The sequence below is a fragment of the Diplodia corticola genome, assembly GCF_001883845.1.
Source record: "Diplodia corticola strain CBS 112549 chromosome Unknown scaffold26, whole genome shotgun sequence".
Classification (NCBI taxonomy): domain Eukaryota; kingdom Fungi; phylum Ascomycota; class Dothideomycetes; order Botryosphaeriales; family Botryosphaeriaceae; genus Diplodia; species Diplodia corticola.
Genome location: NW_017971505.1, coordinates 423,996 through 436,682, shown reverse-complemented (window position 1 = coordinate 436,682; position 12,687 = coordinate 423,996). Strand labels below are relative to the sequence as shown.

Sequence of the window (12,687 nt, the reverse complement as noted above, 5' to 3'; positions counted from 1 at the left end):
GTGTTCGGCCCTCAAGTTGCTGAGATAGGAAAGTGGTGAAATGCGGTTTCAAGCGAACCCCTGTTCATGCCTCATGCCAATAGCAACTCACCAGCCTTTGGGGGACTGTTCATGGGCCAAAGCAGGAGTAGAATCATTCCCGCGCAGCTGCTTGAACGTCACTGGGACCATCTCATCCAAGAAAATGATACGGTTAAGAACGGATGTTTTACAAACAGAAAGGAACGCCTCTTGACTCTACCAATCGGAGGCATGCCCGATAACCCATCTGCATCTCACACACCAATACACTTGACAGAATGCTCGAGCCCAAACAAGGGTCCCAATGAGCACTTCAGCCCTGCCCTTCGTTCTCCAACTGCTGCTCCAAACTCCCAAAAATATCAACCTCGCTCTCGGCAGCTTGATTTTCAGCTGGCGGCTGCGGCTCCGGCTCCGGCTGCGCCTGTGCCTGCGGCTGCGTCTCAACCTGCATCTCAGATTCCGCTTCAGGACGCGCCTCGGGCTGCGCCTCGGCATGCTCAACCGTGGTATCGATATCCATCTTCTCAGGCGACGGCTGCTGCTCGGCGGGCTGCGACTCTGCCGGCTGCGAAGGCGGTTGCTCCGGTTGTGCCTCCTCTTTCTGTTCAGGCGTCTTTTCCTTTGGAGCTTCTTGAGGTTGCTCGGGCTTGTCTTCTGATGCGGCGACTTCTGGCGCTGAAATCGGCTGATCCGCTTGTTCAGGTTCTTCCTTGGTCTCGGCCGCCTGAGGTGGAGTTGCTGATTTCTTCGCTGGAGGCGTCGGTGTTTTTGTCTTGCGCTGCTCCGAAGCCTGACGACTGTTGTTACTGCCAGGCGCTTTTGCGAGCGGAAGGTCCGGTGAGCTTGATGCATCTCGGTCGTCAGATTCGGCGCGTCGTTTCCTGGGAATGACCTGTTCGGGTGCAGCAGAGGAGGTTTCGGTAGTAGCAACTGGCTTCTGTTCTTCCTCAGGTGGTGCGGATGCAGAAGCTGACTCGGTGGCCCCTGGTGCCGGAGCTGGAGTGGCAGATTCTTCTGTTTTTGGCAACGGCGTATTCTCGCCCGGGGTTGGTGACCCTTCGCGATTCTCGTCGTCGTCCTCCTCGCCCTCAGAGCTATCTGAACCTTCCTCATCGTTGTCTCCTCCCTCGGCCATCGGTGTGTCACCTGGAGCAGGGGTCCCCTCGCTTTTAATGTTCGGATCCCCGCCTTGGGCGCTACCATCCGCTCCAGTTGTTGCACCGTTGGCACCCTCGCCGGGAGTGAACATGACCTTCTTCCGACCCCTACCGGGTCCCTTCTTGGGCTTTCTACGTGGCGGAGGTGGCCTGCGTCTTGGAGGCGTTGGCTGGTTTGCTACCACAACACCCTCGGCATTGACGACGCCTACGCCTTCGACCACAGTTCCAGGCAGGGCCTCTTCTGGGGCTGCTTCCTTCATCTCCACATCTTCTTCAGCAACTTCGCCTTCCACCGTTTGCCCTTCAGGGACCAAGACCTTGTAGATATGGACGTTGCCGTCTGCATCAGTCTTTTTGACCTTTGTTTCTCGCATCGGCCCGCTGGGTGCAGAATGGCCATTGCTGCTCTGCCCCGAAAATGCCGATGGCAGGCCTTTTCTCCTCTTGGCAAGGTACTCCTGTTCTGGCTCTTCCATGTGGCGGGGGACCTGGCTCCATTTCTTGGTAGTATAGCCGGTTTGAGGCTCCTTGGCTTCCTCGTCCTCTTCGCCAACCTTTTCTTCTTTTTCTTCGTCCGGCGGCGTCGGCCGTTTGTAGAGCCTCCCAGCTCGTGCAGCTCGTAGTAATATCTGGCTGTGGTCGGGTAATAAATGTGAGTCGCGTGGCATTGGAGGTTCAGGCCAATCGTCCTTGGACAGCGGCTGCTGTTGTTGATTGACTGCAGGGCCGATTGTAGTCTCTGCTTGTCGCCATTGGCGTATTGGCAGACCTTCAAAAACATCATGGTCAACCTGGCCACGGCCAGACCGGTTGCTTCGGCCACTAGGACGGAACTGTGAGACATATCAGTGGGCTTGGACTATAATACACCCGAATACAAAAAAAAACATCAATATAATGGTCTTCATCCATTCCGGTAACGCAGCTAGCAGAAGCGGCTTTCACCGGGCTTGGATTTTCTTTTCTTCTTGGCCAGAAGGTTGATGTATGCTTCAAGGAGCAAAGAAAAATATGATTTGCGGTGTGGTCAGGTGCTGGGAATTGGATAGAGATAGAAGAGAAAGCCTTTGAAAAGGTGATTGTCGGCGTTTGAAGTGGGGTCGACGTGAAGGCCGCGTAGTCCGTTTCCTCGAGCAAATGCGCTAGCAATCTTTCATGCACGTTTGGCAAGCTCCGTGAATCAAAAAATTATATGAAATGATTGAACGAGATGACGAAATTGCGCAGCAGGTGTGAGGCTACAGGGCACCTTTCGCAGGATTGGGGCGTTGCACTGGTTTGCGAAACAGGAAAGGAAGGGCCTGACCCGTGCATCGCGCCTGCGAGTCCAACGCATGCCTGAGATGCAGGCGTCACCGGATGCATTGGGGTTTCGGCTCGGGGGTGTTGCAGGTCCAGATCGCGTCGGCCAGATCGGGGGGTTACGGGGCGCGCGTGCACTTCGAAGGGTAGGAACAGAAGGGAAAGCGAGCCTGACTTACCGGCGCCATGATGATCTGGATCGCGCAGGGGCACGAGCGAATGCAGAGTGGAGAAGTGATGGGCGAGTCACCGGCAGTAGTAAGCGCGGCGCGCGTGGATGGGAGAGAGAGCAACAGGCGTCGCGAGTCTTGCTGCGAACAGCACGTGTTGTTTCCCGATGAGTCCGTGCACAAACCCGCTGACTAAGCAAAGTTACCCATCACACTTTTGCCGCCCACGGCTGCAGTCGGGAGACACGGAGGGTCGAGGAGCAATACCAAGTGCTTCTATATTATCGCTGATTTACACATTTGACGCCTCCCAGCACAATCCTCTAGATACGGTTCCAGTGGAGATTGATATCAAAAATGCCCTAAGCCCTGCCGAGTGCCCGCCGCGCCCGTGATTCGCAGAAATGCCCTATTCATCATCGTCCAACCCAACTCTAGTCCCAGCTGCATGCCGCGTTAGCCGTATCTACATAGTGGCTGTCACAACTCATGCTGGGATGGCACCGAGGCTTACCCAGTATCCTTCTGCCTGACAATTCCGCCTTCTCTGCCAGTCTGCTTGCCGGTCTTGCCGCCTTCCACCACTAACCGATCAAGTTGGTAGAACTGGCTGACGACGGTTTGTCTCTGTAGGTTAAATGTAAGCAACAGTACGTGGTGATGTATCCAGCGCTGGGTCCGACGGCGTAAAGCTCCGCATGCTCCGGGTTCTCCGCCGAGGAGCAACGCCGGACGCACGAACGGAAGTCAAGCAGCCCTAGTTGAGCGAGCCATCCAACTGTGCCGCCGTGAAATCTTGTCATCGCCTGACGCGCTAATGCGACGAACGCAACCCTTGTAGGCTGTCGGGTGCTCCAAACGCAAGAGGCGTGAAGCCCGCCGGACCGCCGAGTCAAAAACACGCACCTTCAGAACCTGCAACTCCTTCAGACCCTTCGATATGGCATCTTGTATCTCCCGCGAATCGGTCAGGCGCCGATTGTCGTGGAAAGCATCTTTCGTCCGGCGTAACGCATACTCGCGGAAGTTGTAGGCGGCGAACTGACGGGCCTGGCGGAGGAGCGAGCGATACTGGAGATGGCGGAGAGGATTAGCAGGTCACATGGACAAAGCGCCGCCTCAGAAGCAAGCATGCGCACACAAAAGTCGACCGCGAGAACGAATGCGATTTTGTGGAGGCGCGAAGCTTCGTGACGGAGGCGACGGGCAAACACTGTAATATCAGCAGCGACGGGCGACTCACCAGTGAACGCGCCTGATATGCGGTGTCTGCTGCGACCGCGGACATGTTGGCTCTGAAGTTCACGAGTTGATCCGGGGTGGCGGAGAGGGAGAAAGAAGCGATGGCGGAGAGATGTCGCCAGGCGTTTATGTCATGGAAAAGAAGCTCGCTCGCTGGCCGTTCCTCGGTGCGGGAATATCTGCGGAGATAAGGGCCCTGCACCTCACCCTCTCACAAAATCGCAAACACGACCCGGCGCGCCCAAGTGCTTGTGCAGATTTATCATCTTATTGCTACACCAGGTGAATTTGTACCGCGCATTACACCATTGCGCCAAACTACCAAAATTGGCTCTGTCAGCCTGATATCCTGAAAAGCAAGCCTGAGAAGTCCTTTGCCCCACCAACGCCAGTGATGCTCCCGTTACATTGGCCGCCCGCAAACCCATAGCTTTGTTTTTTTGTACAAATCTAGATCCGCCATGCCTCACTGCTTGAACTTCTGATGGATCTGGCGGATCTGTTCCTGAATGTTCATACCCTGCATCTGAGCCATCTGGGCCGCATCTGCGTTCGTAGGCTGTCCATCGTAGCCGGTGGCTGCCCTCTTTCTCCTGGCTTCCTCTTCGGCAGTGATGCGGGCCCCGGTCGTCGGATCGAAGATATCGTCGCGCTGACTGGCAAGTCGTTTGAGATTGTTTGCGACATCTTGCGTCGACAGGTTGCTGGTGGAGAAGCGAGCATCGGCCTTCGCCTTTTGTTCCTTCCACTGAGGATCGAGGAGCTCGACTGTGACACACGTTAGCACATGGGCTGTTGGAACGCAAAAACACCGGCACAGACTTACTCTTCATATGCTGCTCGAGCTCGTCGACGTCGATAAGCTGGTTGCAGTTCGGGCAAGGAACCTGTGTAGTAGCCTTGCGCTTGGCCTGGGCTCTCGGCACGTAGTCGCTCCTGATCTTCATCTGCGGAGGACCGGCCTTGGCAGCGGCCTGGGCCTGCTGTGCCCTCTCCATATGTTCCCTCCTCTCGCGGATGATGCGTTCCTCCTCTTCCTCTTGTGCCGTGCGCTGGGGACCGTGACCAGTTGCGTATGTTGCCTGAGGCTGAGGCTGGTACGGCAAAACCTGCGGCTGGGGTGTGTGGACTGTGGGAGTAGGCTGAGCCCACTGGGCGAGGTCCTCATCGGGCATTGCTTCCTCAATACGCATGTTGTGGGGACGAAGGGACATGGCAGCCTTCTGCTCCAGCGAGGCACTCTGCAGATCGTTAAGAGAGGTCGGAGGTGGCAGCTCCGTCTGCTCATCGGCGTCGGTGAAGAGGACTGTCTCGACGACGACGAAGTCGTGCCAGTCGATCTCAGCGTAGGCGACCCGCTCATCCTCATCCTTTTGTTCCTTCTCTTGACGCTGTTTCTCTTGGAACTTGGTCCACTCCGCGCGTGCCTTGGCCTTCTCAAGCATGTTCAGCTTGTTCCTCACGTTCTCCTCCAGTTGTGCCTTGCGCTCATCCTCATTTTCACCCGACAAGAGCTCCTTGTACTGCTCGACCAGGCGGTTGAAGAACTGATTCAAGCTGTGCTGAGGGCGAAGGAAGTCAAACTGCGAGTTGCTGGCCTCGCGCTGGGCGAGCTGGGTGGTGAAGGCACGTCCGTTCTTCGCAGCGAAACGAGCGGTCAGTTTGATGACGTCGAGATCCTGCGCGTTGATGTTTGGCATACGTGCAGAGTAATGGAACTCCGGTGGCTCAGTGGGGCCCGAAGGCTTGGTTTGCTGAACAACGCCATCCGCTCCTACTTGTCCCGCGCCAAGCTGAGCTCCGCGTCCACTCTTGTGCTCCTCAATGCGCCACTGGAAGTAAGCATGGAAAGGGTCTTCTTCGAAAACGAATGAGAACTTCGGGTTGGTGCGGTGGTTTGCGCGAAGGCGCTCGATGAAGACTTTGCCGTTGCGGGAGACGTAGCCTGCGGTCTTCTCGATCGTGTCGTGGAGCTCCTTGGGGGGGCGAATCATGCCTGTCGGCACCTGGCCAACTGCGTCTGATCCGTTCGGAGGGGTGGGTGTCGCCATGGCGGCAGAATCGGCGCGGTTTGAACAGCTAACACGAGCACGGCGGTCGACGTGTGAGGCACCGGGGTGAGAGGACGGCCGGGTGCGGAAGACGTGTGGATGGTGCCGGACACCTCACGGTTGCGTGAGCGCGACGATAGGAAGCTCGAAGGCGCGGCAGAACGAAACACGCGCCGCAACCTTGATCCGTCCCGGGCGGAGAGCGGGGCGGAAAGCTTGGCGTCGGACAATTTCTGTCGCGCCAGGGTCCGGTGCAGCACGCGCCAGCTGAGGCGCGTCTGGCGCTGCAATACGTGGTATCATTCTCAATTCAGCACACACTGCATCGAGAGAAGTCGCCTACGTGGCGCATTGGTGCATTCCTTCACGTAAACTCTTTTACAGCGGCTTACATTACATTGAGCTTCAAGCAAGTACCAGGCGATTGAGGGCTCCTCACTCTGGCGCCACCCGCTTGGTTCCTGCCTTTTGCAAGACCCCGTTCAGCTGTGCAAGAAACCAATTGTCCAATCGTAGCCCGAGACCGTCGTGCGGCGCAATAAGACTCGGCCTCAACGGCGCGCAAACCGCTAAGGGGCAGCTGCGCGACGCGTCGATACCGACCCCAACCAGGCACGAAACAAGGCGGAGAGGCATGTGGCGGATACATCCAGAACTCTGGCAGGCGCAGATCATCAGGCAGTCAATATGCTTTCACATACCTCCAGGTGGTTCATGTTGCCGGCACCCCGCTGCGCTGGAGCCTCGGCGGCATTTGTGTATTTTTGGAGCTTGCGCACAAGCCACAAGGCCACCTTGTCAAGTACTACGCGGCAAGGGAGATCATCGTCCAATCCCCTGTGTCTTCCAGAACTCCATCATCACCCGTCCCACCGCGGCCAGGTGTTCTCTTCGCCTTTTCTAGTCGCTCCTTCGCGCCTTCCCGACACCTCCACTCCCGACTCCGCCTCGCATCCCATCAATTGCCTCTTGCCGCTCGCACGCGACGCTGCACCCTCGCCCGCCGTCTTTCTTCAGCCCAGGCCAAGCCGTAGCATGCCGGTCGCGACTCAGGCTCAACTCTAAGTAACCGCATATTCCGGCACGACCACCATGGGCTCGGAAAAGACGCTGCTCGAGCAGCAACCCCCGCCGCGCGGCGGTCGGGGCAAGTCTCCTGCGCGATCCAAAAATCAGAAATCTCCCGTCCGCGGCTACACCTCCGAGGGCGTGAAGGACAATGACATTTCCAAGCTGCCCGGTTCCGACTGGCAGCTGCTCGGTCTGCTCACGCTGGTCGCCGCTGGCGTGCGCTTGTTCCGCATCTACCAGCCTGGCAGCGTTGTCTTCGACGAGGTCCAGTAAGTCCAGCTGAAACTTTGCAAGACGCTTTTCCTGTGTGCTGACAGCGGACCCCACGTAGCTTCGGTGGTTTCGCCTCAAAGTACATCAAGGGCAAATTCTTCATGGATGTCCACCCGCCGCTTGCGAAGCTGCTCATCACCCTTGCTGGATGGCTGGCCGGCTTCGACGGCGAGTTCGATTTCAAGGATATTGGCAAGGACTACATCGAGCCCAAGGTTCCATACGTGGCTATGCGTCTGCTTCCTGCGATTCTGGGAGTTATGACCATCCCCACCATGTTCCTGACTCTCAAGGCTTATGGCGCCCAAACCAATATTGCCGCTCTCGGCGCCGGCCTGCTCATCTTCGGTATGGATCTGAATTGAGCCAATGGATGCTGCAGACACCACGACTAACAAGAGTACAGAGAACGGTTTTGTCACCCAGTCCCGCCTTATCCTCCTGGATTCTCCTCTGGTCATCTTCACCGCTTTCACCGCGCTCAGCTGGACTCTCTTTACGAATCAGCACGAACAAGGCCCTTCCAAGGCATTCAAGCCCGCCTGGTGGACGTATCTTGTCCTCACTGGTCTGGGCTTGGGAGCTACCGCCAGCGTGAAGTGGGTTGGCCTGTTCACAATTGCGTGGGTGGGAAGCTTGACCCTTCTTCAGCTGTGGGTTCTTCTCGGTGACGCGAAGAATGTTACTCCGGTAGGTCCTGAAGTTTTCTGTAAGCCATCGGTGTGCTAATTCTTTGCAGCGCCTCTGGTTCAAGCACTTCTTTGCCCGCTTCTTTTGCCTTGTGATCATCCCCATTGGCTTCTACGTTGGAATGTTCGCCATCCACTTCCTCTGCTTGGTCAACCCCGGTGAGGGCGACGGCTTCATGTCCTCGGAATTCCAGGCTACTCTGAACAACAAGGGTATGGCCGACGTCGCTGCCGATGTAGCGTTCGGTAGCAGGATCAGCCTCCGCCACCACGCCACTCAAGGCGGTTACCTGCACTCTCACGCGCACATGTACCCCACTGGCAGCAACCAGCAGCAGATTACCCTCTACCCCCACAAGGATGAGAACAACATCTGGCTGCTTGAGAACCAGACCCAGCCTGTGCTTCCTGACAACACTACCATTCCCGGCCCCGGTGCTTGGGACGCCCTGGACCCCAACTGGATCGAAGATGGTGCTGTCCTCAAGCTTTACCACATCACCACTGACCGCCGTCTCCACTCCCATGATGTTCGTCCCCCGGTGAGCGAGGCTGATTGGCAAAACGAGGTCTCCGCGTATGGTTACGAAGGCTTCGAAGGTGATGCCAACGATTTGTTCAAGGTTGAAATCGTTCCCTGGTTGTCTGAAGGCGAGAAGGCCAAGAAGCGGGTTCGCACGATTCAGACCAAATTCAAGCTTGTCCACATCATGACGGGCTGCACTCTTTTCTCGCACAAGGTCAAGCTTCCAGACTGGGGATACGAGCAGCAGGAGGTTACCTGTGCCCGAGGCGGTACTCTCCCCAACAGCATCTGGTACATCGAGTCGAACGACCACCCCAAGCTCGGACCCGACGCCGAGAAGGTCAATTACAGGAACCCCGGCTTCTTTGGCAAGTTCTGGGAGCTTCAGAAGGTCATGTGGAGAACGAATGCCGGCCTCACCGAATCCCATGCGTGGGACTCTCGTCCTCCGTCTTGGCCCATCCTCAAGCGTGGTATCAACTTCTGGGGCCAAAACCACCGTCAGATCTACCTCATCGGCAACCCTCTCATCTGGTGGTCTTCGACGGTCGCCGTTCTTGCTTACGTGGTCGTCAAGGCTCTCGCGGTTGTTCGCTGGCAGCGTGGATTCAAGGACTACAGCAACGTCACTTTCAAGCGTTTTGACTATGAAGTTGGCATGACCCTTCTCGGATGGTTCTTCCACTACTTCCCCTTCTACCTCATGCAGCGCCAGCTGTTCCTGCACCACTACTTCCCTGCCCTGTACTTTGCTATCATGGCTCTCTGCCAGATCTACGACTTTGCTGTGAACCGCTTCTCTAGCCTCGGCCTGAAGCAGCGTCCTGTCATTGGGCAAACCGGCGCCATCCTTTTCCTCGCGGCCTCCATCACCGTGTTCACCCTGTATGCACCGCTCACGTACGGCAATGCCTGGACGCAGGATCAGTGCAAGGCTGTCAAGCTGTTCGACAAGTGGGATTGGGACTGCAACACCTTCCACACTTCGGTAAGCTCCTCTACTAGATTGCACAAACACCTCAATTAACGGCTCGAATAGTATGATCAGTATGGACCTTTGTGGGTCCCGAAGGCGTCCAGCACCCCTGTCGCCGAGGTGCCGGCGGGTCAAAAGGAGCAGCCAAAGGAGCAGAAGGTTACGCCGCAGGCGGATGACGGCAACGTTCTCGATCGCGAGGAGAAGGTTGAGTACCGCGACGAGGCAGGCAACATCCTCAATGAGGAACAAGTCAAGGCTCTCGAGGGCAAGGTCAGCTTCAAGACGCGCTACGAGACACGGACGCGGATGGTGGACGCAGCGGGCAACGAGATGGAGGGCGAGGGCGTTGCGCCGCCTCACCCTGACTACGAGGGCCAGAACCCCGAGACGGCGGAGAAGGGCGAAGACGAGGCCAGCGCTCAGCCGCCGGAGGTTTCGGCCAGCGAGGACGAAGTCAAGGAGGCGAGTGCCGAGGATAAGGAGAAGAAGAGCGCACCCAAGCCTGCAAGCGAGGCGAAGGAGGCAACCAAGCAGTAACAAGCTCTAGTTGCACGTGGGGGATGGGGATGATAAGCTTTTTCTCTTGATTTCCAGCGCATCGGGTCGCTCCGGCGCGCATTTCGACGACGAACACGGTCTTCCGTCTTCTCTGGCCCTCGCGGGATTTTCTTGTGTTGTAAGATTAGTCTGAACTGGGAGCGGTAGGCAAGGCGTCCATGATTAGGTCTTCATTGCCCAATATTCAGTACACTCTCGTCGCAGACGAAAAGAAAAACATGGAAGAGACTGAGGACCGGCAAGCTTCCCCGCGCAGCGAGCTGTGAAACATGGGGCCAGGGTCGCCGCAGCTTGTCATATCTGTGTAGCCAACCAGAGTCGCGCAACACGCCTCGGGCTCCTATGGTGGCCTCTGCTGCAGCGCGGCATCGAGTGTTGATGCGGCTGCCTCTTTGGGAAAGGTCTCCCCGCCGAGCGCTAGGCGGGACCTGGCATGTCGTTCAGGCCGACGGTGCCTGATTCGCTTCCGCTGATTCGCATCTTGTGCCTTCCGCCTTCCATCCTTGCCGCCGGCATTTTATTTGTTCATCCCCGGCCTTTGCAGCTACTAATCGCCAACCAACCTCCACATCGCCGGACCTCACCGACGCTGTACTATCTCTCCACTGCTCCGTGCGCGCCACCCATATCATCGCCTATCATGCATTTATATACGAGCGCCCCCGATGTCGCTGCTCCTCGACTCTTCTCATCCTGTGGCACGTCCTCCCATCACTCACTTCCCTCGCCCTCTTTCTCCCCGGGCCACCTCGAGTCCCTCCGACCATCAGTCCATTCTCGCTAGCTCTCTCTCTCTCTCTCCGCCAATCCACCCACCCAGGCCACCAACCATGCCCCGCCTCCGCACCGCCGCGGCCGCCATCGCCGCCGCCGGCACCCTCCCGCTAGCCAGCGCGTGGGGCACCCTCGGCCACGAGACTGTCGCCTTCATCGCGCAGAACTTCGTGTCGGCCGACACGGCGGCGTGGGCGCAGGGCATTTTGGATGTCTCGTCGAGCAGCAGCTACCTCGCGTCGGTCGCGACGTGGGCGGATAGTTATAGGTACACGACCGAGGGCGCGTTTTCGGCCGAGTATCACTACATCGACGCGAACGACAGCCCGCCGGACAGCTGCGGGGTCGAGCTGGAGAGGGACTGTCCCGATAGCGGGTGTATCGTCAGTGCGATTGCGAATTATGTGAGTTGGGATTCTTTTTTGCGTTTGTTGGTGGTGGTGGTTTTTTTCTTTTTTTTTTTTGGTTTCTGGTGGGTTGGGGGGAGGTGCGGGAGGTGCGGTTTGGGAGGCATCGTGGTGATGGTACCGGTTTGCGGTGAAGAGCAGGAGATGAGGGTCGTGTGCAGCAGACGTGTGCCCAATCCTCAATATGGTTTTCCGGCCAGAGCAAGCCCGACTTTTTCCAGGCTAACAAGACCAATCTCTTTTCCAGACCTCCCGCGTCCAGTCTTCCAGCGTCTCCAGCACGGAGAAGCAGATGGCGCTGAAGTGGATCATCCACTTCCTCGGCGACATCCACCAGCCGCTGCACGACGAGGCGCTCGAGGTCGGCGGCAACGGCATCGACGTGACCTACGATGGCGAGAGCACCAACCTGCACCACATCTGGTACGTGGAACATCCAATCCAAACCAGTCCCCTCTCCCCTCCAACGAAAAACAAAAAACATTTCACGCCCCAAAGATGATAATACTGACCGCCACAGGGACTCCAACATGCCCGAGCAGCTCATCGGCGGCTACGCACTGTCGGACGCCGAGTCGTGGGCCACGACGCTGACGACGGCGATCAAGTCGGGCGCGTACGCGAGCGAGGCCGCCGGCTGGCTCGACGGCATGGACGTCGACGACGCGCAGGCCAGCGCGCTGGTGTGGGCGCAGGACACGAACAAGTACGTGTGCTCGGTCGTGCTGCCCGACGGCGTGAGCGCCGTCGAGAGCGGGGACTTGAGCGGGACGTATTATGACGACTCGATCGATACGATCAAGTTGCAGGTCGCGAAGGGTGAGTGATTCTCTTTTTCCCTCTCCTTTTCTCTTTCCTTCTTCTTCTTCTTTCGTCTCTTGAGCAGTGCTCTGTTTGTGTTTGTGTGGGGAAAAGAGGTGTGCTGACGTGTGGGGGGATACTTAGCTGGATACCGCCTCGCGGCTTGGCTCGACCTGATCGCCACGGGTGAGACTGGGCTTTCGAAGATGAAGCGGGACATGTCGGTTAAGCGTGAGGACTACGTCTTCCCACCTGAGGGCTGGGCGCGCAGGGATAACAGCGCGGAGCGTCAGAAGCACAAGAGGCATGCCATTGGCTGCACTTGCTAAGCTGCTTGAGGAGAGAAGAGCTTAGTGTTGAACAGGGGGTATTGGCGTTGCTGCGTTGGCGGAAGTGTTTGCATGGTGCTGGAAGAAACGGCGTTGTGAATGATGATGACGATGATGAGGATAACGAGGAGACAGCACGGAGCTAAGTATCACGTTTGTGCTTCAAGTGCTGAGGACAGGAGCAAAACTTCCAAGCTTCGACTTTCAAGTTGCAATGTCGTTTTTCCTTTCGTTTAGTGCTGGCAGGTTTGATTTTTTCCGCGGCCTTCTATCGACGCAGCTGTATGCTATTCACCGCGCGGCTGGTAGCTTTCATTCGGGCTCTAATACT

At 57.3% G+C, this 12,687-nt stretch overlaps 5 protein-coding genes across 5 annotated transcripts; 2 read left to right on the top strand and 3 right to left on the bottom strand.

The window, feature by feature from the left end:
• Positions 1-334: 334 nt before the first annotated feature.
• On the bottom strand, positions 335-1,852 carry BKCO1_26000145 (lyr family protein; the record flags this gene model as incomplete). Its single annotated transcript, XM_020273404.1, has 1 exon — positions 335-1,852. The coding sequence occupies one exon, from the start codon at positions 1,850-1,852 to the stop codon at positions 335-337; it is 1,518 nt and encodes a 505-aa protein (XP_020130242.1).
• A 1,238-nt stretch (positions 1,853-3,090) lies between these two features.
• On the bottom strand, positions 3,091-3,944 carry BKCO1_26000144 (iron-sulfur cluster biosynthesis protein isd11; the record flags this gene model as incomplete). Its single annotated transcript, XM_020273403.1, has 4 exons — positions 3,091-3,100; positions 3,171-3,283; positions 3,563-3,727; positions 3,900-3,944. The coding sequence occupies 4 exons, from the start codon at positions 3,942-3,944 to the stop codon at positions 3,091-3,093; spliced, it is 333 nt and encodes a 110-aa protein (XP_020130243.1).
• A 420-nt stretch (positions 3,945-4,364) lies between these two features.
• BKCO1_26000143 (pre-mrna splicing factor) lies at positions 4,365-5,949 on the bottom strand (the record flags this gene model as incomplete). Its single annotated transcript, XM_020273402.1, has 2 exons — positions 4,365-4,666; positions 4,725-5,949. The coding sequence occupies 2 exons, from the start codon at positions 5,947-5,949 to the stop codon at positions 4,365-4,367; spliced, it is 1,527 nt and encodes a 508-aa protein (XP_020130240.1).
• A 1,092-nt stretch (positions 5,950-7,041) lies between these two features.
• BKCO1_26000142 (glycosyltransferase family 39 protein) lies at positions 7,042-10,024 on the top strand (the record flags this gene model as incomplete). Its single annotated transcript, XM_020273401.1, has 5 exons — positions 7,042-7,289; positions 7,352-7,641; positions 7,700-7,983; positions 8,033-9,496; positions 9,548-10,024. 5 exons carry the CDS (start codon positions 7,042-7,044, stop codon positions 10,022-10,024), a joined length of 2,763 nt encoding a protein of 920 aa, XP_020130241.1.
• An 851-nt stretch (positions 10,025-10,875) lies between these two features.
• On the top strand, positions 10,876-12,356 carry BKCO1_26000141 (s1 p1 nuclease; the record flags this gene model as incomplete). Its single annotated transcript, XM_020273400.1, has 4 exons — positions 10,876-11,223; positions 11,474-11,649; positions 11,747-12,045; positions 12,172-12,356. 4 exons carry the CDS (start codon positions 10,876-10,878, stop codon positions 12,354-12,356), a joined length of 1,008 nt encoding a protein of 335 aa, XP_020130238.1.
• Positions 12,357-12,687: the final 331 nt, after the last annotated feature.